The 27,144-nt window shown below is 43.2% G+C and overlaps 1 protein-coding gene across 1 annotated transcript in view; it reads right to left on the reverse strand.

Moving 5' to 3' along the window:
• OBSCN (obscurin, cytoskeletal calmodulin and titin-interacting RhoGEF) overlaps positions 1-27,144 on the reverse strand; it is a 289,411-nt gene that overhangs the window by 56,670 nt on the left and 205,597 nt on the right. Inside the window, exons 80-87 of the mRNA XM_067470395.1 lie at positions 26,898-27,062; positions 24,618-24,776; positions 21,390-21,567; positions 21,143-21,256; positions 18,566-18,733; positions 16,499-16,601; positions 13,558-13,687; positions 10,303-10,408 (exon numbers count right to left, since the gene is read on the reverse strand). Coding sequence (XP_067326496.1) covers positions 10,303-10,408; positions 13,558-13,687; positions 16,499-16,601; positions 18,566-18,733; positions 21,143-21,256; positions 21,390-21,567; positions 24,618-24,776; positions 26,898-27,062 — 1,123 coding nt within the window. The remainder of the gene's footprint in view (positions 1-10,302; positions 10,409-13,557; positions 13,688-16,498; positions 16,602-18,565; positions 18,734-21,142; positions 21,257-21,389; positions 21,568-24,617; positions 24,777-26,897; positions 27,063-27,144) is intronic.

Here is a 27,144-nt window from a genome sequence, read left to right on the forward strand (position 1 = left end):
AGCAGGCAAGACTTCACAGCACAGTTATGCGATAGCAGCAAAAATTGAGTATCAACCCAAGGACTGAGAATCTAACCAGGTCACTATGGAACTTCTCGTTGTATTTCATTAGTAGAAGAACTGATGTTCTATTCAGTGGTTCTCAACCTGGGGTCCCCAGATGTTTTTGGCCTACAACTCCCAGAAATCCTAACAGCTGGTGAACTGGCTGGGATTTCTGGGAGTTGTAGGCCAAAAACATCTGGGGACCCAAGGTTGAGAAGCACCGTCTATGTGTTCACCAATATGATAAAGAAGGCTCTCTGGGTTTCATCTCATTTTGTGGTGAAGTGTTCCTTATTTCTATGATGAGCTTCTCTGCTCATTTCAGAGTTAGTGATTCCTATTACGATATGTACATCTGATTTGCAGGACATTGCTTTATAATTACTTAGAATTATGTAGAATGTCCATAGATATTGGGATCAAGACTAGCTTTCATTATCTTTTTATATTTAAGGTTAATGTTTGAAGGATTGGAGATCTGGTGACCAGCTGCAATCAAAGAGTACATTTCAGTGTTGTCAAAGGCTTTCATGGCAGGAATCACTGGGTTGTTGTAGGTTTTTTTGGGCTATATGACCATGTTCTAGAGGCATTCTCTCCTGATGTTTCGCCTGCATCTATGCCAAGCATTCTCAGAAGTATGCTTGCCACAGATGCAGGTGAAAAGTCAGGAGAGAATGCCTCTAGAACATGGCCATATAGCCTGAAAAAACCTACAACAACACATTTCCGTGTGTTTCAACATGTGGTAAGGAGCCCGTGGTGGCGCAGTGGGTTAAATCCTTGTGCCAGCAGGACTGAGGACCAACAGGTTGTAGATTTGAATATGGGGAGAGTACAGATGAGCTCCCTCTGTCAGCTCCAGCTCCAGCTCCCCATGCGGGGACATGAGAGAAGACTCCCACAAGGATGGTAAAACATCAAAACATCCAGGCATCCCCTGGGCAATGTCCTTGCGGATTGTCAATTCTCTCACAGCAGAAGCAACTTGCAGTTTCGCAAGTTGCTTCTGACAGCAAAGAAAATGTGGTAGATTGTTGCTCAAATATTTCTAGGAAGCTAAAAGCTTTTTTCCCCTCTTTTGTTTCAAATCAAAAACTTTTGACAACAACATTGGCAAATGAAAGAGCAGTGGCTGTTCTTCATGGATCAAGGGAGTTGCCTTATTCAACTTTGTGACAATTCCACACAGTCTGGTTGGCTCATGACTATGTGATGTCAACAAACCACGTTTGATGGACAATATGGAGACCAAGGGGAACATATTTTCTTAAAACACTATGGTAATATTTGCCAGTAGAGGCAGAAAATGTGTGCAAACATGTACATTGGACCCTTGGCATTCACTGGGGTTTCGTTCCAGATACCAAATTCTATGGATGCTCAAGTCCAAGTAACATAATGAAATAGCATCTCTTATATGTAATGGCAAAAACAAGATTTGCTATTTTGGGGTGGAGGATTAGAATATTTTCAAGCTGTGGCTGGTTGGATCCATGGATACAGAACCCACAGATATGTAGGACTGACTCTATAGCATGAGAATAAGGATTGAGAAAACATTTTTGGTCACCTTGTCTCAGCTCAAGAAGAGAAGGGAAAAAAGAGGACGAAAAGAAGGCAAGTTAAAAGGCATGTTAGTATGCACGAGCACATCTTTTGAAGAGGTTGCGTTCAAAGATGGAATCTCTATCTGTTTATTTGATCTTTGGCCTGCTCACCTTGCAATAAAAAATAGAATTAGGCGGATACTATAGGTTTAAGTGCTAATTTTGCAGTGAGAGATGGGTTACAGGTCTCGTCGCCAACCCTATTGCTTCCTTTCCTCGTAAGACAAAAATACCACAAGATCTGATGGGATGGGGGGAGGAAAAAAAATATTCACACTTGCATGACCAATAAACCCAGGCGTATTATTGGGACATGCAGAGGCAGCACATCACAACGTGAATGTTAAAAAATATCAACACTTACATGATGATGGTTTTCTTGGGCACTTTAGTCTCTTGTTCAGTGACTACAAAGAAAACAGTATGAACAGCATGGGGTTAAAGAACGGCAGAAGCTGAAACGATGACATTAACTTTGTTAAGCGAATCAAGAAGAAAACTTGATTGGAAAGAATTAAAATTTAGAGCGGGGAGAGGGGAGAACATACACCATCCCATCACTGCTTTCTGTGGTTGTTTCAAACATTTCCGTTTGCAAAATAGTCCTGAGAGTTGGATCCACAATCGCTTCAGTTGAAAACATGCTTGCACGGTGTAAATTGGCATCATTAGTGTTTGTTCTCAAACCAATGGGATCAGCATCTTGGCATGCAATTCTATGGCTGGATCTACACTGGATCTGATCCCAGATTATCTGCTTTGAACTGGATTGTATGAGTCTGCACTGCCAGATAATCTGGGATAAACAATCTGGGATCTGATCCTGGGGTATAGATCCAGCCTAAGGAGCCTATACATGGTCTGTAAGATAGACTTCAATCAAAGTTAGAATAACAGTCTTCACTTGTATCTGGTCCCCATGTGCAACTCCTATGATCAGTGGTTGTCAACCTTCCTAATGCCGTGACCCCTAAATACAGTTCCTCATGTTGTAGTGACCCCCAACCATAAAATTATTTTCATTGCTACTTTAGAACTGTAATTATTCTACTGTTATGAATCGTAATGTAAATGTATTTTCATTGTTACAAATTGAACATAATTAAAGCATAGTCATTAATCAGGGAAACAACATGTTTTGGGGAGGTTGGACAACGGATGATGGGATCTACAGTCCCTCTGACTTCCACAGACCTGGGTCACCCAGCTCAGGGGGGAGGGCCTGGGCCCTGTGGGGAGCCATTTTGAGGAAGGGGACAGGGCCAAAGGAGGTGGCCTCGCGACCCCTCCAAAATGGCCAAGCGACCCCCCTGGGGGTCATGACCCCCACGTTGAGAACCACTGCCTATGATGATGGATTTCTTCTTTCCAATAATGGTCAACTTAGGGACCTTACATGAAGCAGGGGATCGGGGTGGCATTTGAATTGAAGGCTGAGTTAGTCAATTTACTGTATATACTCATAAATAAATGTATCTCATGTGTTGGTAGGGGGCAAGTGTTGGATCCAATATTATAGATCTTGAGATGACCCATGGGAAAGTGCAGGGTTATTCCATGGAGAGGGGGAAACACATTAACAGGTCATCTGCTTCTGGTTACCAGTATTTTCCCACCAAAACATTCAATAAGGTCAGAAGTAGCTCAATAGCAGAGAGAGTGGAGGGGGACAATGATGTATTTTTAGGTTCCTTTGGGACAAACTAAACTCTCACCTTTTGGCATTCTTCACAGAGAAGGCGATAAGAGTTAGGATATCATACTTACCTTGACCCCTAGGCTCCATCAACACTACTAGTCAGTGTAGATTAACTTAATGCAGTTAAACTGCATTATGTGAGTCTACACCAGGCATGGACAAACTTTGTCTCTCCAGGTGTTTTGGACTTCAACTCTCATAATTCCTAACAGCCAATAGGTTGTCGAAGGCTTTCATGGCCGGAATCACTGGGTTGTTGTAGGTTTTTTCCGGGCTATATGGCCATGTTCTAGAGGCATTTTCTCCTGACGTTTCGCCTGCATCTATGGCAAGTATCCTTACTATCTCTGAGGATGCTTGCCATAGATGCAGGCAAAACGTCAGGAGAGAATGCCTCTAGAACATATTGCCCGAAAAAACCTACAACAACCCAGCCAATAGGTTTTTAGGAATTGTGGGCGTTGCAGTCCAAAAACACCTGGAGAACCAAAGTTAGCCCATGCCTGGTTTACACTGACCACATAATCCAGTTTCAAGCTGCATTATATGGTAACATAGCTGGAGCCATAGGTAAGCTAACCCAGTTTTGTTTTGGTCAATGTGTTGACCCCAATCTCTAGCTTTATACATGAGTATATACAATATGCACAAGAGAAGTGTTTCAACTGATTTGTGGATCACAACCTGAGGCTATTTAACCAATAAACAATTCCAGTCATATTTATTTAAATGCATTTATATCCTGTCATTTTCCCACTGCCCCATCTGTAAATATCAAAACTAATTCCTCTGGAATGCTAGAAACCAACACTAAACAGACCCTGCTCTGACCAGTTTCATTCAACAACACAACTGCGGTGTCGTCATCATATGAGATTATTGAACAGAAAGAAGAAAACTTGAATATGAGTGGGAAATTTATTCTGAAGTTTGAAATCATGAGTATATGCTTTGAACTTTATCTATGAACATTACAGCATCTTCTTTTAGACCAGAAGAAGGAGAAGCTGTCATCCTAAGACTACTTTTAGCAAATCTGTGATCTGTGCAAAGCAGAGTGTTTCCTATTAGATAAAATTAGCCTTATTTCTGGCTTGATTTCATAAGGGAGAGGTTTAATCTTTTTTGTGAATGCCTCCTCAAAAGAACATAAAAATTATATATTTCTTAGCTCTTTCAGCAAAAAGAGTACAAAGTCTACAATGGGTGTATCTATGGTGTAGAATTAATGTCCTTTGGCACCACTTTAACTACCATGTTTACATGCTATGTTGTATTTACCTTCCGTGCCAAATGCTCATCAAATTACATAATTCCATAGCATTGAATCATGGCAATTAAAGTGATGTCAAGCTGCATCAATTCTAGAATATAGATGCACCTGATGTCTCCAAAGCAGGTATTAAGCAAAGCAAAAGACACTCCATTTTATGAGTTAGTAAGCTCTGTGGAAAATAATTCCTATAATTCCTAACATTGCATTTTAAATAAGCAATAAAAGCTATGGCATTTCTCATGTTACTCCAGACTCATTCCTATGTAAGAACGTGTATAGACATGGCACCTATGCAAATCTGTAGACGGGTGCGTAAACTCAACCAATATGTCTTTCGTTGAGCCAAATTTGCAAACTGTCCAAGACATTTGCATGTCTTTGCAAACACAAGGGTGCCTGGAAGGAATTACTATGTATTTTTTTAAAAGCTGAACATGAGAAGTCGTGGTCAACAATGGTAGGCCAAGTATCACATATTAACCATGAGCTCCTAGAACTACATAAAAATATCAACATTTCACGGTGTGTGAAGTCAGTTGATGGCAAACTGGTAGAACAGTGTTTCTCAACCTGGGGGTCGGGAGGGGGTGTCAGAGGGATCACCAAAGACCATCAGAAAACATAGCATTTTCTGTTGGTCATGGGGGTTCTGTGTGGAAAGTTTGGTCCAATTCTATCGGTGGGGTTCAGAATGCTATTTTATTGTGGGTGAACTATAAATCCCAACAATTACAACTCCCAAATGGCAAGGTCTATTTTATCCAAACTCTACCAGTGCTCACATTTGGGCATATTGAGTATTTGTGCCAACTTTGATCCAGATCCATCATTGCTTGAGTCCACAGTGTTCTCTGGATGTAGGTGAACTACAAATCCAAAAAACTCAAGGTCAATGTCCACCAGACCTTCCCAGTATTTTCTCTTGGTCATGGGAATTCTGTGTGCACAGTTTGATTCAGCTCCATTATTGGTGGAGTTCAGAAGGCTCTTTGATTTTAGGTGAACTATAAATCCCAGCAACTCCAGCATTACCAAATGACCAAATCAATCACCACCAACCTCACCAGTATTCAAATTTGGGAGTATTGGGTATTTGTGCCAAATTTGGTCCAGTGACTGAAAATACATCCTGAATATCAGATATTTAGATTACGAATCATAACAGTAGCAAAATTACAGTTGTGAAGTAGCAACGAAAACAATGTTATGGTTGGGGGTTCACCACAACATGAGGACCTGTACTAAGGGGTCGTGGCATTAGGAAGGTTGAGAACCACTGTGCTAGAAGAAAGCATGAATTGTACCCATAACAACTTTGATTATCAGCTGTCATTGAAAATGGATTGTTCAAAATTATATTGAGAAACACAATTGGATTGACCCAGTCCTATTTGCAGAATGGTTAATGGGAAATAACCCAAAAGGAATCAACTTTCTCTTTAACTGTTCCAAAACCATCTTCCTTGCTTCCAACTGTTATATTTTAGCAATGTTTAGCTTTGCAAAGCAAGAGGTTCCGATAAGCAGGTTAAATGCGGTCGGTTAAGTGTGAAGGATATCCATCCACAGCATCTAGGCGACAGGTTTTCCTTGTTAATAAAAGCATTAAGACGGCGAATTCACACAATGGAGAATGATACAATGGTTGTGTATGAAACAAAAGAAAACTCAGAAGTCTTCCCGCTGCATAGAAGGTGGTTTCCAAAGATAACTTTATTGCATCGCCTACAGAAAGGAAAATGTCATTTTCATCGTACATTTATCTCGCATGCTGAGCTAAAACAATCAATAGATTTACAGACAAGGTGACATCGTAATACATTGTTAGGCTGAAACTTTCAGATTAATTCAATCGTAAAGTATTAGTTGAGGAAAAGGAAACATTTCGTGGCATGCACTTAAGAAATTTACTCTGTATGCAAATTTAGCAGAACATGGAAGAAAAATGGAATGGTAAACTTGAATCCATTTATCCCGAGATGCATGACGGCATTCACAACGGATTGAGATGTTGTTAAAAACGGTATGAAGACAGACACCATTAAAACGAATAAACCCCAAAGGAATGTCCTTGCAAATATGTATATTTAAACCCTATACAAATCCTTGTCCATTTGACATGAGCACGGATCCAATTTTAGCCAGTCCCTTCAGCCATTCGGCTTATCTGTTTTGTTATGGGTGCTTGAAACGGTAAAGCCCTTCCCGTACGAAAACCCGCCCAACGCAAAAGCAAGTGGGAGCCAATTTAGGCTCCTCTTCCCCTATTCAGCATCACAGTTGAAACTTTTTGATTTTCCTTTATTTTCCTGATTCTTTTATTTAGTGGGACTGACTAGGAATTGGGGACCTGAGGGACGGTGGTTGGGGTGAAACCTACCTTTCCTCTAGATTTAAGGAAGCAAAACTGGCAAACATAAAGGAGATTGCAGGAAGTAGAGAAAACAGAGGGGATTTTTAAGGTAGTCCAGGGAGGATAGCTCCATTGAGCTACAGGGCATCGCTCTTCCTTCCCTGGGCCTCCTTAAAATGCCTTGGAAAGCTGCATGGTGTGCTGCTGGTGCTCTTGAGATCAAGTGCATGCACCTGCCTCTCCTCTAGAGTAGAAACAACTTTAAGAAACATTAAACACGGTCTCCTCTACGAACAGAAAATAAGGGGTCCAGAAAGAGTGTTATCTTAACTCTGATGCTTTTTAAAATCCAGGTCTTAATTGAGAATATGGAAGGGGGAGCCCATGGAAAGTAGCCCCCCCCCACATAATGGGTTGCATAGGGTGCTTCTGTCTGACTGTAGGATCGATATACCAATATTAAATAACCACTCACAAGCCGTTTTGCTTTGAAATGGATATATTGCTTGTATCTCTGAAGCAAAGAAAGACACGACTGACTTTTTCCCACCACCACTTCCTTTTATATACCTTTCCTGGCCATCTCCCCCTCTTCTCAGTTTCCTTGTTAGAACTTGTTGCTTCACAAGTTCCAATACAAGGTTTCCAGCGCCCTTTGCTGGCTTCAAAATGTCACAGAGAGAGAATTGATTCAGCCAGGATGATTCAGCCAGGATGTCATGGAGGAAATTTGTGATGTCTTCATGCTGTCAGAAATTGACTCCTGACAGCTTCCTTAATCCCATTGCTGACACCCAGGCTCCCTTGAAGGGAAGAAAGGAAAGGCTCCCAGGGGAAAGGGGACCCTCGGAAGTTCCCCATTGCCACCAATGGGCTGAAAATATCAATATTTTCAAATGCGGAACAAAAAGGCCCATTCAGCAGCACGCCCATTTTCAGGAAGCACTTGAAAATGGATATGGGGAGCTTCTGGTATCTGACAAATAGAAACAGATAGCAATTCACCGGAAATGCACAAGCTTACTATCCATTTTCTCATTAGAAAAAAATAGGGTTGCCAGTAATAAATCAAGGCTTCCAAGTAATAATCAGGTGATCTAAGCAAAAGGGAACTCAGGGTGGATTCCTTTAGCCAAAGTTCCTTTACAGAGTCACCAAACTAAATAATAGCCATTTTCCCAATTATTATATGTGTCTTTATACCCCACTTTTTCTCAGCTAAAGGTGAATCAAAGTGGCTTCATAAGAAACAATCTAAAACTAAAAAGCGTAAGAAGAAACCATCTAAAACTACAAAGCAGTTACTCAAGAATAAAGTTCTTCCTGGTCATAATGCAACAGTAAAACAAATAAAACAACTACTTCTTTGGGAGATTTGTAGATAAGTATTCAAAACCTGTTCCAGATGAACTCTAGCCTTGGCATGGAAAAGCCCTGCAAATCCTGGGTCAAAGTTGTCATGCGATGTGCAGTCCACATGCAATGGATGGGTTATGAAAGGAACCACATGCTACTCTTCGTAGAAGTCAGGAAAGAGAGAGATGCTCTGCGGAGCATGCAACTTTCATCAAACTTTTTTTAAAAATAATAAAAGGCAAAATAATAATTGTAAAGTGCCACTGTCATTGGACTTCTGATTTTTTTTCAACTTCAAGTCACTCTATAAAATATTAAGATGGAACCCAAGGCAACATTGGTGGTTACTTGGAGACAAACGGGTTCTACCTGTTGTGTTTGCCATGGAACAAGTACATACAAATTCCCCAACAACAGGAAAAAAAATGGAAGGTACAAAACAGAGTGGAGGAAGAGTGGTGAATTGCTTTTCTTCCTCTCAATATCAGTGGGAAGTTAATTGTCAAGAGAAATAATAGATGAGGGAAGACAGTAGACCATATATGGACAAACTTGGGCCCTCCGGGTGTTTTGGACTTCAACTCCTACAATTTCTAACAGCTGGTAGGCTGTTAAGAATTGTGGGAGTTGAAGTCTAAAATACTCAGAGGGCTGAAGTATACCCATGCCTGCTTCAGACCCTTGAAGAATCTCAGTTTTGTGAGCTTGGAGACATTTAGACTTTTCTAGTGACCAAGGGCAAGATGGATGGATAGCATCCTTGAAGTGACTGGACTGACCTTGAAGGAGCTGGGGGTGGTGACGGCCGACAGGGAGCTCTGGCGTGGGCTGGTCCATGAGGTCACGAAGAGTCGGAGGCGACTGAACGAATGAACAACAACAACAGTGACCATGAAGTAGCCATGGCTTTGAATCATGGTGGCCCTCCATAATCGTTGGTCATTTCATGCCAACTATTATCAACAAACAACAAACTATATCACATAAAGTCCTGCTTCCACCCCAAACATCAGCTTGAAGACATAAATAAACATACTACAGCAGCAATGGAGATAATATTATTTTGTAGTTTTTGGAGAAATCTCCATAGTTAACCATGCTGAGATTCAGCGGTTATGTAGTGAAACTTTTAAAAAACAAATCCTATCTTTTCACAATGCACAAACCTTGATCATACAGATACTCAAAACTCTGCTCTTCAGTAAGAAATCATGGATGGATTCCTTATGTGAACTGAGCATTGTATAAAGAAATATGTCCTTTTGTGTGTTATGCCCTGTCACGTTTGCATTGCTACTTCTAGAACTTGTACAATTTCCAAACTAATAACTTCAAGGGAACCCAATAGAGAAATTGTTTATTCTGCACTCTGCAGATAAAGGCTCCTTCCACACAGCTGTATAAAATCCACATTGAACCAGATTATATGGCAGTGTGGACTCAGATAATCCAGTTCAAAGCAGATATTGTTGATTGTCTACCTTGATATTCTGGGTTATATGGTTGTGAGGAAGGGACCTAAAACATGGATGAATTCAAGAAGTGGTCATCCAACCTTTCTTAAATTGGTTTTACTCCTAAGTAACCTATATGGATTGACCTTGAAGGAGCTGGGGGTGGTGACGGCAGACAGGGAGCTCGGGCATGGGCTGGTCCATGAGGTCATGAAAAGTCAGAAATGACTGAACGAATGAACAACAACAACCTATCTGATGTAGACGCAGACTAAGATCATGCTCCACACATAACATTTTGTTATTTTGCCACAAGAGATTAGCATGGCTACTCCTCTGAAACCAACTACATTAAAAGATTTTGGATATCAACAAATTATTTCTATTCATAACCAAAGGGGATATAACTGCTTCCAAGATAAGCAAGCAATTACATGAAGTAATTCTGGAGATGACTTCATGGACACAGGGCTTCATGGCATTATCACTGATCTGATAAAAAGACATACCTTCAATCGTAATGGCTTGATCCGGTCTCCTCTCCTGGGCCAATGCTGCTGCACTCTGATGGTAGAGCTGGGCGCCACTCTTTGCTGTCCCTAACCTGTTCACCAGCTAAAGAGAAGGGTGCAAGGCAAGTGAACATTCACTGAAACATCTAGGAAAAGAACAGTGCTCTTTCCTGCATGCTAACCACCTAAACAATGCAACAGATATGGGGAAATCATGGAATCATAGAATCAAAGAGTTGGAAGAGACCTCATGGGCCATCCAGTCCAACCCCATTCTGCCAAGAAGCAGGAATATTGCATTCAAATCACCCCTGACAGATGGCCATCCAGCCTCTGCTTAAAAGCCTCCAAAGAAGGAGCCTCCACCATGCTCCGGGGCAGAGAGTTCCACTGCTGAACGGCTCTCAAAGTCAGGAAGTTCTTCCTCATGTTCAGATGGAATATCCTCTCTTGTAGTTTGAAGCCATTGTTCCACGTCCTAGTCTCCAGGGAAGCAGAAAACAAGCTTGCTCCCTCCACCCTGTGACTTCCTCTCACATATTTATACATGGCTATCATATCCCCTCTCAGCCTTTTCTTCTTAAGGCTAAACATGCCCAGCTCCTTAAGCCGCTCCTCATAGGGCTTGTTCTCCAGATCCTTGATCATTTTAGTCACCCTCCTCTGGACACATTCCAGCTTGTCAACATCTCTCTTCAACTGTGGTGCCCAGAATTGGACACAATATTCCAGGTGTGGCCTAACCAAAGCAGAATAGAGCATGGGGAGCATGACTTCCCTAGATCTAGACACTATGCTCCTATTGATGCAGGCCAAAATCCCATTGGCTTTTTTTGCCGCCACATCACATTGTTGGCTCATGTTTAACTGTTGTCCACGAGGACTCCAAGATCTTTTTCACACGTACTGCTCTTGAGCCAGGCATTGTCCCCCATTCTGTATCTTTGCATTTCGTTTTTCCTGCCAAAGTGGAGTATCTTGCATTTGTCCCTGTTGAACTTCATTTTGTTAGTTCTGGCCCATCTCTCTAATCTGTCAAGATCATTTTGAATCCTGCTCCTGTCCTCTGGAGTCTTGGCTCTCCCTCCCAATTTGGTGTCGTCTACAAACTTGATGATCCTGCCTTCTAGCCCTTCATCTAAGTCATTAATTAAGATGCTGAACAAGACCGGGCCCAGGACGGAACCCTGCGGCACTCCGCTCGTCACTTCTTTCCAGGATGAAGAGGAAGCATTGGTGAGCACCCTCTGGGTTCGTCCATTTAACTTCTTACACCGACCTGACATCCTTTCTTTCTTAACATCCTCAATGTCTGGCACAAATGCAGGGAACCACTAATCATTCAAGAGGTATTTGTGGGTCAACCAACATTGGTGAATATGAGCTTAGATGCCTCAAGGTGGTAGTCAAGAACCATAATTGTCAGTCAGTATGCGTTTGGAGGCCATTGTGTTCCTCTGCTAACTGAAAGAATTGTACAGTATTTGGAGAGTGGAAACTAATTATTACCATCAGTTTCCCATGAAAAGGGATCACATGCCTTGAATCACTTTCATAAGCTACGTTTCGGATTCCCTGTCAAGACACATTACACTGCTGTCTCACCAGTGTTTTAAAGTTTTAATCTATTGAAATCGGCCCGCCCAATGTGATCAATTTCTGTGTTTTAAATGTTGTGACTTTATATTGTTGATGTGTTTAAATGGGTTTGTATTTTATTTTATTTTTGCTGTGTTCTGTTGTATATTGTTTTACTTTATTGCTGGGCTTGGCCTCATGGTAAGCTGCCCTGAGTCCCCTTGGGGAGATGGTGGCGGGGTATAAATAAAGTGTATTATTGGATTGTTGTAGGCTTTTTTGGGCTATATGGCCATGTTCTAGAGGCATTCTCTCCTGACGTTTTGCCTGCATCTATGGCAAGCATCCTCAGAGGTAATGAGGTCTCACTACCTCTGAGGATGCTTGCCATAGATGCAGGCAAAACGTCAGGAGAGAATGCCTCTAGAACATGGCCATATAGCTCAAAAAAACCTACAACAACCCAGTGATTCCGGCCATGAAAGCCTTCGGCAATACAAAGTTTATTTACTTATTTACTTATTTATTTATTATTTCCACTAGAGGTGTGCAAGACATGCCATTTCAGGGTCCATTTTTGGCTAAGCCCTCATTCTGTTTACCGGGAAGTTACTCGAATTGGGGGGAGTGTTGCAGTTTTCATTAGGCAAAGAATCGGCCCCAGTAGCTGATCAATCCGGCTCTCTTGATCCATTTTGCCAAGCTTTTTGGTTCCCTCCTCCCCTTTCAGTTTTCAGCAGATTACATGAAACAGGCCACTGAATATTACAAATCAAACTAATTTGGGCCCAATACTAATTTCCACATTGTTCATTGTGGCTCTCACTACACATACCGTTTGGCAGTGTGGGTATTATCCGAGCCAAAGGAATATTATCGTTCATCTGTATTGGAAAGTGATTCACAATGATGAATAATCATACCATAAGCAAGCCACCATGACTCACCCATTCTATGATGGACTAAAATGATATGCGTGACCTCACCTTTGAAATTAATATTTGAAACTTATTCCATAAATTATATTGCTTATTGCATCCTAACCCAAGCATTCCTCTCACTCAAAAGATGAAGTTGAGTTATAGTTGCATTTGCTTCGGAAGGAATTTTGTTTACAGCAAAGCTTTATAGCCTTGATGTCAATGTATTAAATTGCATGATGCAAGGGTTGAATGCAAAGAGGTATTTGGAGGCCTGTCATTAAAAAGCTAAAGCCAAGGGAGTGGGACTACAAAGTTGCAGGGATGCAATAACCTTTCTCGTGTTGCTCACCCTTAACTTGAATTAGTCATACTTTCATAGAGAAGGAAATTGAACGAAGAGGAATCTCAATAAAGTCCTGCACACTCACTTTAAAAGAGAAGAGTCAGGAAAATACAGCCATTGACCTCCCAATCCTTCATTAAGTTCAGTCATGAATCCTTCTGAATGCAATGGGCTTTACTCCCAAGTAAGTGCATATAGAACTGCAAGTCCATGTGTTGGTTCATTTAGGATAGGAGCTCCAAAACTTTGTGTCTTTATTAAATGGACTTCATTTGAGGTAACTGGGGCTTTGGGGAAATGAAGCCCAACACACCTGAGGGACCAATTTTGGGTGGACCATTGATTTAGGAGACCCGAAACAATGGGTCATCCAGGAGAAACTGGTTTCCGAACTTTCAGATGCCTTACCTCACATTCATAGACCCCCATGTCATCTTTGCAGGCATTTTTGATCACCAGAACGATCACGCCACTGCGTGGTTCACTGAAACTCTGGTGTTTATTTGGGTCGGTCAATGGGCTTCCATCTTTATACCACCTGTAGCGAGAAGATTAAAAGAGAACTCATCTTAGGTAAAGGTAAAGTAAGGTTTTCCCCTGACATTAAGTCCAGTCGTGTCCAACTCTGGGGGTTGGCGCTCATCTTCATTTCTCAGCTGAAGAGCCGGAGTTGTCCATAGACACCTCCAAGATCATGTGGCCAGCATTACTGTATGGAGCAACATTACCTTCCCGATGGAGTGGTACCTATTGATCTATTCACATTTGCATGTTTTTGAACTGCTAGGTTGGCAGAAGCTGGGGCTAACAGTGGGAGCTCACCCCACTCCCCGGGTTCAAATTTCCAACCTTTCAGTCAGCTAGTTCAGCAGCTCAAAGGTTTGAACTCACTGCACCATTGGGAGCTCCTATACTCAGTTTAGCAAGGCATTAACTCTAAAATGCTGGGGAACAGAGAATGGAAGAGCGTGATGGTTACTTCTGGAGCTTGTGTTCGTATTTTGCTGCATACTGACTGGTGAAAACATTAGATATCAATATAATCAGTACAATGGTTGTGCTGGACCTGCATCTATGGTCCTCTTTCAATTTCCCTTCTATCACTTTTAGGAGAATTTGCTCAATGGTTGCTCAGTTCCACTGTTTGCTTCTACTGCCAAATGAAAGACCTGCTTTGAAGACTCAAGAAGGAATGGAGTTCGAGGTCCTACAGACCAAGTGCTGGCTTTGGCCTATAAAGCCCTTAATGCAGTGTTTCTCAGCCTGGGGGTCATGATGGGGTGTCGGAGGGGTCGCCAAAGGCCATCAGGATACACAGTATTTTCTGCTGGTCATGGGAGTTCTGTGTGGGAAGTCTGGCCCAATTTTATCGTTGGTGGGGTTCAAATGCTCTCTGATTGTAGGTGAACTATAAATCCCAGCAATTACAACTCCAAAAAGTCAAGGTCTATTTTCCCCAAACTCCCAACAGTGCTCACATTTGGGCATATTGAGTATTCGTGCCAAGTTTAGTCCAGATCTATCATTGTTTGCGTCCACAGTGCTTTCTAGAGATAGGTGAACTACAACTCCCAAACTCAAGGCCAATGCTCACCTAACCCTTTCATTATTTTTTTGCTGGTCATGGGCATTCTGTGTGCCAAGTTTGGGTCATTTCCATCTCTGGTGGAGTTCAGAATGTTCTTTGATTGTAGGTGAACTATAAATCCCAGCAACTACAACTCCCAAGGTCCAGATAATCAAAATACATCCTGCCTATCTGATATTTACATGATGATTCATAACAGTAGCAAAATTCCAGTTATGAAGTAGCAACGAAAATAATTTTACGGTTGGGGGTCAGCACAACATGAGGAACTATATAAAGGGGTCGCGGCGTTAGGAAGGTTGAGAACCACTGCCTTAATGGTTCTGGCCCAGTTTACCTGTCCGAACGTATCTCCCGTTACAAGCTACCTAGGACCTTAAGATCCTCGGGGGGGGGGGGTGCTCTCAGTCCTCCCAACATTGCAATCACGCTTGGTGGGGATGAGCGACAGGGCCTTCTCCATGGTGGCCCCTCAGCTATGGAATTCCCTCTCAAACGAAATCAGATCTGCTCCATCTCTCCTGTCCTTCCGAAAAAAAGTGCCACTCAGGGTGCCACTCTGGCTCTGGGATCAGGCCGTTGTGGACTAGACTGACTTGCTGGCAAAGTTATGGTTTTAATGGACTATGATGGACTGTTTCTAGGATGAATTCGACGATGTGTGTTAATATTTCTATATCGTTTTTATACTGTTTTTATTATATTATGTATATTTATGCTTTTATTATTGTGGGCACTGTGTTGTGCCAGTTGTTAGCCACCCTGAGTCCCTCTGAGGAGGTGAGATAGGACGGGATATAAATGCCCTAAATAAATAAATAAACAAACAAACAAATAAATCTATATAAATAAAAATGTAATGTTCATTTGTGGGATTAACAGAACTCAAAAACCACTGAACGAATTGACACCAAATTTGGACACAAGACACCTAACAACCCAATGTATGTCCTTCACTCAGAAAAATTGATTTTGTCATTTGGGAGTTGTAGTTTCTGGGATTTATAGTTCACCTACAATCAAAGAACATTCCGAACCCCACCAACGATGGAATTGAACCAAACTTGGCACACAGTTCTCCCATGACCAACAGAAAATACTGGAAGGGTTTGGTGGGCAGTGTCCTTTGGTTTTGGAGTTGTAGTTCACCTACATCCAGAGATCACTGTGGACACAAACAATGATACATCTGGACCAAACTCTACATGAATACTCAATATGCCCAAATGTGAACACTGGTGGAGTTTGGGGGAAATAGAATGTTGTCATTTGGGAGTTGTAGTTGCTGGGATTTATAGTTCACCTACAATCACAGAGCATTCTGAACCCCACCAATGATAGAATTGGGCCAAACCTCCCACACAGAACCCCCATATGGGCCACAGCAACGCGTGGCAGGGGACGGCTAGTATATAAATAGAAATGTAATGTTAGTTTGTGGGATTAACGTAACTCAAAAACCACTGGACAAATTCACACCAAATTTGGAAACAATACACTTCTCAGGCCAACGAGTAACCATCACTCATAAAAATGCTTAAAAATACAGCGGAAGAGACTTAAAAAACCAAAAAACACATTACAATGCATGTGCCTAACCACACACACACACATGTATATACACACAAATACACATATACACCAATGCACACACATATATACAAATATTTTCACACACAAAACACATAAACATAGACTGGGCCACAGCAACATGTGGCAGGGGACGGCTAGTAATAAATAAATAAATTTATTTATCTTTACCTGATCTGTGGATACGGTGCACCTTCAATAGTGCAAGTAAACTGTGCATCTTCGCCATCAGCGTAGTAAGCATGTTTGACCTTGTTCACAAACCGGGGAGGCACTGGAAAGAAACAATAAGCAGTAAAATAGCTTAATTTGAAACCACATCAAGGAAAACAAAGACGACGGGGGAAAGTTAAGAATGACTACAGACTGGTCAGTCCAAGGCCATAGTTCTTGCAAGTGGTGGAACATCTGGGAAACCAATAACTCTTTTTCTACGCTTGGTGCTCTTCATATGTATTGAACTATGTTGCCATCATTATAAAATGTAATAAGTATGTGTTGTTAAAGGCTTTCATGGCCGGAATCACTGAGTTTGTTCTGGAACAGCTGTTCCAGGAGCTCCAATTTTGTTTGCTTTGCACTTAATGTTTGTTATAGTCCTAAGTTTCAGGGACTCAGCAGATAGGTGGCTTCTTTTGGCTGCAATCATAGGGCAAGCCACCTGTCAATTATCATTAGGTTCCCTGGTCCCGCCCCTTTTTGAGTTTTGGAGGGAATAGGAGACTTTTTGAGTCAGTTCTCACAGAGAAGCCTTTCGCACAGGACATAAAAGCAAGAGCTCCTGTAGAAAGCTTCGTCTTCTACGGCTTGGCTGGGGAGATATACAGCCTACAGCTTACAGCTGTGGGAGATACAGCCCACAGCTTGGATAAGGATTTTGCAGCCTTACAGCTCCTTTGCTGAGGGACTTCAGCCGGCCATCACTGAAACCTGAACTCCTTCTTTTCCCCTGGAAGTCTACAAAGCTCTGCTTGGTAAGGGTCGCTTGTGGAAGCCAGACGCAGTTGGTACCGGGTGCAGGAACTCCACGCCAACAGAGGCAAGTACAGATTGCCCAGATTAGAAGTTAAGGATTTCCCCATTAGTTAATTACAGTTATGAAGATAGTGCCTGTTCCCAGTGGACAAGATTGCAAGAGCCAATAGACTGTGAAGAATGCTTGAAAGTACCTGTTTGTTTTCATCAATAAAGAACTTTGTTGGACTTAATTTAAGCCTCTACAGAACTTTGTTTTGGAGAGGTCCGAGGGCCTTTAATGTGAGGCAGCCCCGGCGTCCCGTTGGGCACACAGAATTTATGTCCTGTCTACAGTCATATGCACAGGCCCAGCGTGCGACAGCACAGAGTTGCTGTGAGTTTCTGGGCTGTATGGCAATGTTCCAGAAGTATTCTCTCCTGACGTTTCACCCACATCTATGGCAGGCATCCTCAGAGGTTGTGAGGTCTGTTGGAAACTAGACAAGTGGGGGTCTATATAGAATGTTCAAAGTGGGAGAAAGAACTCTGGTCTGGCTGAGGCAAGTGTGACTGTTGTAATTGTCCAGCTTGATTAGCACTGAATTAAAGAATTCCAGACAAGAATTCCAAACAAGAAACAATCAGGGCCAATTAATACCTCCCAACAAAGGATTCCCCAGGCAGGAAGCAGCCAAGCTTTGAAGCTGCAAGGCCATTTAATGCTAATCAAGCTGGCGAATTACAACATTCACCATTGCCTCAGCCAGACAAGAGTTCTGCCCCCCCCCCCCCCCGGACATTATTCCATAAATATATAAACCCCACTTGCCTAGTTTCCAACAGACCTCACAACTTCTGAGGATGCCTGTCATAGATGTGGGTGAAATGTCAGGAGAGAATGCTTCTGGAACATGGCCATACAACCCACAGCAAACATGTAATAAGTATATTTGGAGGACTCTAGGTTGGAGAAAATTGCAATAGTCCTTCTTAGTTTTATCATTGTTGCTTGGCATTTAGAGTGATGTTAATTTTAAGTATGGATTCCTTATGTGATTTGAGCATTGTATGAAGAAATATGTCCCTTTGTGTGTTATGGCATAGCAGAGATACCCCAATTATAGTATTAAATGATTGATATCAATGTGGCAGTTGTGAGAATCAAGCCATGATGTATTATTAACATGTCTGACATACAATTCTGGCAATTTTCACTCTGTGGATAAATAAAAGGACTCACTAGAAGGATGCCCCAGTGTATTTTTTCCAAGGGACTCTTACCTTGAACAAGGATCTTCCCTAAAGTGCTGGCACTACCGGCTGGACTAGTAGCGTAGCACATGTATTGCCCCGAATCAACGCCCGTGAGGTTGTCAAGGATCAAGGTGCAAGAGCCATCGAGATCTTCAATGATGATGTGATGGGGATCCACCTCCACAGGCTTACCGTCTTCAAAGGAAAGAGAAAATAACACTTCTGTAACCACAATGCTGAGTTTAGGGCTACAGGTGAATTCACCAAATATGTTCTTACTGGTTGTTGGGACTCAGCCTGTGATTGAACCCGAGCATGTGCTTGAACCTGTGAATGTGTTTCAGTCTCCTGATGTTTCTGTGTCTGATTTGAGTAATGAGGAGGGAAATCAGTCCCCTGTTGCTTCTGATGTGGGGGATGCCGGGACTGACTCTGAGGGGCAAGATGGAGACTGCATGAGTTTCATGCAGACACTGACAGAGAGGCTTCGGTGCAAAGGGCAGATTCTCATGAGAATGTTTCTGTCAGGCCTTGGGAGAAAGCCCTAAACGGCCCAGGCCCAATTTACCTGTCCAAACTAATCTCCCCCTATCAGGCATGTAGCCGGGGGGGGGGGCTTGAGGGGCTTCACCCCCCCCCCCCCGAAATTCTCATGGTGGTCCGCGAATAGGCCTTACTGGTGCATTATTTAAACTGTTACGTTTATTCATATCGTGATCTGATCACCATACGCAATATATCCCATATGCATGGGGGTATTGGGGTAATGATACAAAAGGTTTGCTAGGGTAGACCCTCTTTCACTCAGACTCAGCCCCCCCCCCAACCCAACCCCCTGAAAATAATCCCCCCCCCCCAAAACGAAATCCTGGCTACGGGCCTGCCCACTATGAACCATGGCAGAGATTAAGATCCTCCGGGGAGGCCCTGCTTTCCATCCTGCCATTGTCACAGGCACAATTGGTAGGGACAAGAGACAGGGCCTTCTCGGTGATTGCACCCTGACTATGGAACTGTGGTGAGATCAGGTCGGCCCCTTCCCTCCTGTCCTTCAGAAGGATGGTCAAAACTTGGCTGTGGGACCAAGCTTTCGGGACAGGGCAATAAAGCGGCAATAGGAAAGATGACCAGGCCAATTAGATTTGACGCGGTTGACTAGAACGGTTTTAAAAGATATATTTTAATATTTTGAGAAATGTTTTTTAATGTTTATGTATTGTATGTGAATCTGTGTCCCATCATTGAATGTTTGCCGTATATATGCTGTGCTCCGCCCTGAGAAGGGCAGAATATAAATGTTTTAAATAAAATATAAATAAATAAATACCAGTAATGCATATCATTGAGCCATGGCATTTAAATTAGAGATGACGTCCCTCAAATAGGAGCGGTAGGTGCTCTTGACGCACTTTTTGCTTTGGCTCAACACTAAGATGACTATACGACACAAATCTAATGTGTACTCTAATTTTGGGAAGGAAATTTAGTCAAAAAAGGTGATCTTTAGATTTGAGTATATGCATAACAACAATAACAACAGCTCCATCTGCATTGGGACATCATTTTCATCTCAAGAACAGACAAGCATCCCGAGCTCTGAGGATTATTACCTGGGAAGGAATCCCACTAGAACATTGCAGCGCACCCAAATACCTGGGAGTCACTCTGGACCGTGCTCTTACCTACAAGAAGCACTGCCTGAACATCAAGCAAAAAGTGGGTGCTAGAAACAATATCATACAAAAGCTGACTGGCACAACCTGGGGATCACAACCAGACACAGTGAAGACATCCACCCTTGCGCTATGCTAGTCTGCTGCTGAGTATGCATGCCCAGTGTGGAACACATCTCACCACACTAAAACAGTAGATGTGGCTCTTAATGAGACATGCTGCATTATCACGGGGTGTCTGTGCCCTACACCACTGGAGAAATTACATTGCTTAGCTGGTATTGCACCACCTGACATCCTCCGGGAAGTAGCAGCCAATAGTGAAAGGACCAAGGCAGAGACATCTCCAGCTCATCCTCTGTTTGGGTATCAGCCAGCACGTCAACGACTTAAATCTAGAAATAGTTTTCTAAGATCTACAGAGACACTCGCTGGAACACCTCAGCAAGCGAGAGTCCAAAAGTGGCAGGCTCAAACCCAGAACCTCAATCAATGGCTGATACCAAATGAGAGACTCCCCCCTGGGCACACAGAAGATGGGGCGACTTGGAAGGCGCTGAACAGACTGCGCTCTCTTACCACAAGATGCAGAGCCAACCTCAAGAAATGGGGCCACAAAGTGGAATCCACGACATGCGAGTGTGGAGAAGAGCAAACCACTGGCCACCTACTACAATGCAACCTGAGCCCTGCCACATGCAGAATGGAGAACCTTCTTGCGGCAACACCAGAAGCACTCCAAGTGGCCAGCTACTAGTCAAAGGACATTTAATCAACTACCAAACGCACAAATTTTGTATTTTGTCTGTTTGTTTGTTTGTTTTGTTCTGTTAGAAATGTAATACAATTGACTGGTTGCCCTGACACGACAAATAAATAAATCATTAAATCCATTTGATGAATATTTAACTAAGATATCCAATAGCCATACCTTTATACCATGTAACTGTTGGCTTGGGTGTTCCTGTTACCCGGCAGGCCAACTTGACCGTTTCTCCAACCTCAGCTGTACAGTCGGCCAGTTCCTCCTCAAAGTCTGGTGGATCTGAAAACAAGCAGACTGAAATCAATACCTTCCACTGAAAAGCTGTCTAAGGAAAAGATGAAAAATGGGATTTTCAAGAAAAAGTGTACAACAGCATTATGCTTAGTCCTCCCTCCTCCTGACCTATACTTACCCCAAACAGGGAGGCTGATGCGCTGCTGGATCCCACAGATTTCCTTCACCCAAGAGTTCTTGATGATGACCGTTCTGGCTTGGAAGAGATACTTGCGGACAGCGTCTTCCCGCTCATGCCAGATCTCAAACGCCCGGTCATCCCCTTCCACCAAATCATTCACATCTATATTTGTTAGCTGATCAAAGAACAATGTTAAAAGTCAAGTGAGATCTCATGAGAATAATAATATAGTATCAGATAGCATTGAAATCTTCGTCTTCTCCAAAAATGGCCAAATCCAAAATCAGAACAAACATTTGCTTTTGTGATAGATTCTCCTTCCTTGGAGGCTTTTCAACAGAGGCTAAGTGGCCATCTGTTGGGGGTGCTTTGATTGTGCTTTTCCTGCATGGCAGAAGGGGGGTTGGCCTGGATGGTTGGTCTCTTCCAATCTAAGATTCTATGATTAGTAATTTTATATTCCCTTCTTTTCCTAACAACTTTGCCTAACAACAATGTATTTATTTTATTTATTTAGAACGTTTATATCCCGTTCTTCTCTACCTCCGTGGAGGGACTCAGAACGGCTAACAACAGTAAAAAATTCAATGCTACACAATAAATAACATTTTAAAAACAACATACATAATAAATAAATTTATAAATGCATATAGAAGACAGTTTGCCGAGCTAAAACAACATCCAACTCAATCCAAACATTGTGGTCCAATAACTCTTAGTCTTTACCGGTTCAATCCATCAATCTGCGAATGCCTGGATTTTGGTTTTTTCAGGAGGGTGAGGGCAGACTTAAGCTCGTTGGGGAGAGAGTTCCATAACCGGGGGCCACCACAGGGAAGGCCCTGTCTCTCGTTCCCACCAAGCACAACTGCGAAGGTGGTGGGACCAAGAGCAGGGCCTCTCCAGAAGATTTTAAAGTCCTTGATGGTTTATAGGGGAAGATACATTTGGACAGGCAAACTGGACTGGAACCGTGTAGGGCAGGGGTCCCCAAACTTTTTAAACAGAGGGCCAGGTCACAGTCCCTCAAACTGTTGGAGGGCTGGATTTTAATTTGAAAAAAAATGAATGAATTCCTATGCACACTGCACATATCTTATTTGTAGTGTAAAAACACTTAAAACAATACAATAATTAAAATGAAGAACAATTTTAACAAATATAAACTTAGTATTTCAAGGGGAAGTGTGGGCCTATTTTTGGCTGATGAGATAGAATTGTTGTTTTGTTGTTGTTGTTGTTGTTGTGTGCTTTCAAGTCGTTTCAGATTTAGGTTGACCCTGAGTGAGGGCCGGGAAAATGATCTTGGAGGGCCGCATGCGGCCCCCAGGCCTTAGTTTGAGGACTCCTGGTGTACGGTTTTATAGGTTAAAACCAACACTTTGAATTGTGCTCGGAAGCTAATTGGCAGCCAGTGGAGCTGGTATAACAGGGGAGTTGTGCACTCCCTGTACCCCGCTACCGTGAGCAGCCTGGCTGCCAAGCGTTGGACTAGTTGGAGTTTCCAGGCAGTCTTCAAAGGCAACCCCATGTAGAGTGTGTTGCAGTACCCTATTTGGAATGTAATCAGAGCGTGGACCACCGTGGCCAAGTCAAACTTTCCAAGGTATGGGTGCAACTGGTGCACAAGTTTCAACTGTGCAAAAGCTCCCCTGGCCACTCCCAAGACCTGGGGTTCCAGGCTCAGCAATGAGTCCAGGATCACTCCCAAGCTGCGAACCTGCACCTTCAAGGGGAGTGTAATCCCATCAAGAACAGGCTGTAACCCTATGCCCTGTTCAGCCTTGCAACTGACCAGAAGGACCTCTGTATTGTCTGGATATAGTTTCAACTTGTCCGCTCTCGTCCAGTCCGTTACAGCTGCCAAGCACCGGTTCAGGACCAGAACACACTACTTAGTAGCTGGTGGGAAGGAGGGACAGAGTTGGACAGATGACACCGCCCCCCAAAACTCCGGATCCCCCCCACCAATGGCTTCATGTAGATGTTAAACAACATAGGGGATAATACTGAACCCTGTAGTACTCCACAGTACAATGGCCGTGGGGCCGAGCAGGTGTCCCCTAACAATAATAATAATAACACTTTATCTGTACCCTGCTACCATCTCCCCAAGGGACTCGGTGTGGCTTACATGAGGCCAAGCCCAAACACAACAATACAAGCAATAATCACAACAATACAAGCAACTAAAATAAGAACATAGACAATAAACATATAACATTATCAATAAGACAACATAGAATTAAAACTGTGGGGAGGCCAAATGTAAAATTAAAATTGGAAATAGTGCTGAAGCATGAACGAAAAGGTGATAGTGGCGTTTGTGGAAAGACATACGAGCAGACCTAAAAATCTAAAGTGCTTTGGAGGGACAAAGTGCTATGGAATAATTGTTCCGGGAAGACACACTGGAACAACCACATCTTCAAGCTCCTCCTGAAGACTGCCAGGGTTGGGGCCTGCCTGATGTCCTTAGGGAGTGAGTTCCAGAGTCAAGGGGCCACCGCCGAAAAGGCCCTCTCTCTCATCCCCACCAACCGCGCCTGTGATGCTGGTGGGATCGAGAGCAGGGCCTCTCCAGATGAATGAAGAGATCGTGTGGGTTCGTATACAGAGATGCGGTCATGCAGGTAGGCGGGTCCCAAATCATTCAGGGCATTGTAGGTGGGAACCTGCACCTTGAATTGCGTCCAGTAGATGAATGGCAGCCAGTGGAGCTCTTTGAACAGGAGAGTTGACCGCTCCCTGTAAGGAGCCCCAGTTAACAACCTGGCTGCCGCCCGTTGGATCATCTGAAATTTCCGGGCCGTTTTCAAGGGCAGCCCCACGTAGAGTGCATTGCAGTAATCCAGTCTAGAGGTGACTAAGGCGTGGACCACTTTGGCTAGACAACAACACCTAACGCCTAACAACACCTTCTGGGAGCGACCCTCCAGGAAGGACTGGAGCCACTGCAAAACAGTACCTCCAAATCAAGGGTTCCAGTGCATCCTTTCCAACCATCACCCCAGCATCAGCTGAAGAGGTCTCATTCTACAAGTTTCCAAAGATGTCTGCACAAGCACAGAGAATTCCATATATGTGGATCACAGATACCACGAAGAACTGTTTTTATATATTATAGTTCCTGTAACCAATCAAGCCTACATAAAACCTCCCTGGACTCAAGTCCATAAGCAAACCCAGGAAGCAATCTCATTAGGGAAAGAATAAGGAGCAAACCTTCATCATGTTCTTGAAGATGTAGCTGTAAGTGTCCGTCCTGGTGTCTCTTTTGGGTTTGCACACCAGGAGGTAATTCTTAAAGAGGAAGACGTGGCGCTTGTGGCCCTTCCATGCCATTCGGGCTCCAGGGGCCCCTTCCCATACAATGAATTGTCCCTACAAAGGAAAAGAGTAGAAATTAGTTAACACTTGGCCCTTCACAGATTTCTCACTCTTGGAGAGTCCTAATGCTTCAGGGTTGCTGCTTTGTTCCCATCCAGTGGTTCTCAGTCTTCCTAATGCCGCAACCCCTTAATTTAGTTCCTCAAGTTGTGATGACCCCCAATCATAAGATTATTTTTGTTGCTACTTCGTAACTGTAATTTTGCTACTGTTATGAATCATAATGGAAATATCTGACATGCAGGATGTATTTTCATTCACTGGACCAAATTTGGCTCAAATACCCAATATGCCATAATTTGAATACTGGTGGGGTTGGGAGGAAGTGGATTGAATATGTCATTTGGGAGTTGTAGTTGCTGGGATTTATAGTTAATGTACAATCAAGGAGCATTTTGAACTCCACCAACGATGTGTCAGTTTCGGTATTTTGGGTTACATAGTAGATTTCCATAACCCATGTGATTTAATGCTGTAAGCATGTGTATGAAATAATGTTCAGCAGGCATAGTGTTAAGTGTGTTAGTTCCTACTTGCTGTATGTGACGTATAATGCCTTGTATGGAATGTGAGTAGGCATGTTTTCTACTCAGCATGAAGAAGGAGCCGAGGAGCCATTACTGAGAGTTTTTTGCCACGAGCAGACACTACCATGCAGCTCTGCTATGTATATAAGCTGTAAATAAAGCTAATTGGTTTATTGTTTTATGGCTGTGTGTCAGAGAAGTTTTTATCGCCTCGTCAACCATAAATTAACACGATGGAATTGAACCACACTTGGCACACAGAACTCCCATGACCAACAGAAAATACTGGAAGGGTCTGGTGGGCATTGACCTTGAGTTTCGGAGTTGTAGTTTACCTACATTCAGAGAGCACTGTGGATTCAAACCGTGATGGATCTGGACCAAACTTGGCACATATACTCAATATGCCCAAATGTGAACACTGGTGGACTTTGGGGAAAATAGACTCTGACATTTGGGAGTTGTAGTTGCTGGGATTTATAGTTCACCTACAATCAAAGAGCATTCTGAACCCCACCAACAATAGAATTGTGACAAACTTTCCTCACAGAACCCCCCGACCAACAGAAAATACTGTGTTTTCTGATAGTCTTTGGCGACCCCTCTGACACCCCCTCATGATCCCCCCCCCCAGGGTCCCGACCCCCAGGTTGAGAAATGCTGTTCTAATCAGATAGAAGAGCATAAAGAATTCTCTCCACCGAGTTTTTTTATTAAGCAGTTTTACCCAGTTCTGTATCTCTAGTAGGTTCACCTCCGAATGAAGCAGAGAGTGTTTGAGGACCGGGACATCCGTAGGGATACCAAGGAGCTTGTTTATAGAGCTATTGTCCTCTCAACCCTGCTATATGCCTGCAAAACGTGGACTGTCTACAGACGTCACATGCAACTCCTGGAACGATTCCATCAGCACTGCCTACGGAAAATCCTGCAAATCTCTTGGGAAGACAGGCGGACAAACGTCAGCGTGCTGGAAGAAGCAAAGACCACCAGCATTGAAGCGATGGTCCTCCGTCATCAACTCCGCTGGACCGGCCACGTTGTCCGGATGCCCGACCACCGTCTCCCAAAGCAGTTGCTCTACTCCGAACTCAAGAACGGAAAACGGAATGTTGGTGGACAGGAAAAGAGATTTAAAGATGGGCTCAAAGCCAACCTTAAAAACTCCGGCATAGACACTGAGAACTGGGAAGCCCTGGCCCTTGACCGCTCCAGCTGGAGGTCAGCTGTGACCAGCAGTGCTGCAGAATTTGAAGAGGCATGAATGGAGGGTGAAAGGGAGAAGCATGCCAAGAGGAAGGCACGTCAAGCCCACCCCGACCGAGACCGCCTTCCACCTGGAAACCAAGGCCCTCACTGTGGGAGAAGATGCAGAGCAAGAATAGGGCTCCACAGCCACCTACGGACCCACCAGAACACTGGAAGACAATCATCCTCGGAAAATGAGGGATCGCCTAAGTAAGTAAGTATCTCTAGTAGGTCCTCCACTTTTTAATCAATATTTAATTCAATATTTCTGTGGCTCAGCATGAAGAAATATGATGCAAACTCCTAATATCCATTGGCATGGATGGCCAGCTTCCCTTACCTGTCGGATGGGCTCCCCTAAGATTTCTAAGGTTCCTGGATAGTTCTCAATCAGAGACACATGTAGGTTGTTTTCTGCTCGCCTCGTAAGTGCGGACACAATCGCATACGCCTGCTCCAGCAGCGCACAGTTCTGGCTATTCCTTGCTTTGTTTCGGATGAGCTCCTGCAAATACATCAAGTCAAACCATTGGCTTCATTTGTACTCAACTAGAATTGTAGAGTTGGATGAGAACACAAATAAAATC

The sequence above is a fragment of the Anolis sagrei genome, chromosome 6 (assembly GCF_037176765.1).
Source record: "Anolis sagrei isolate rAnoSag1 chromosome 6, rAnoSag1.mat, whole genome shotgun sequence".
NCBI classification, from domain to species: Eukaryota; Metazoa; Chordata; class Lepidosauria; order Squamata; family Dactyloidae; genus Anolis; species Anolis sagrei.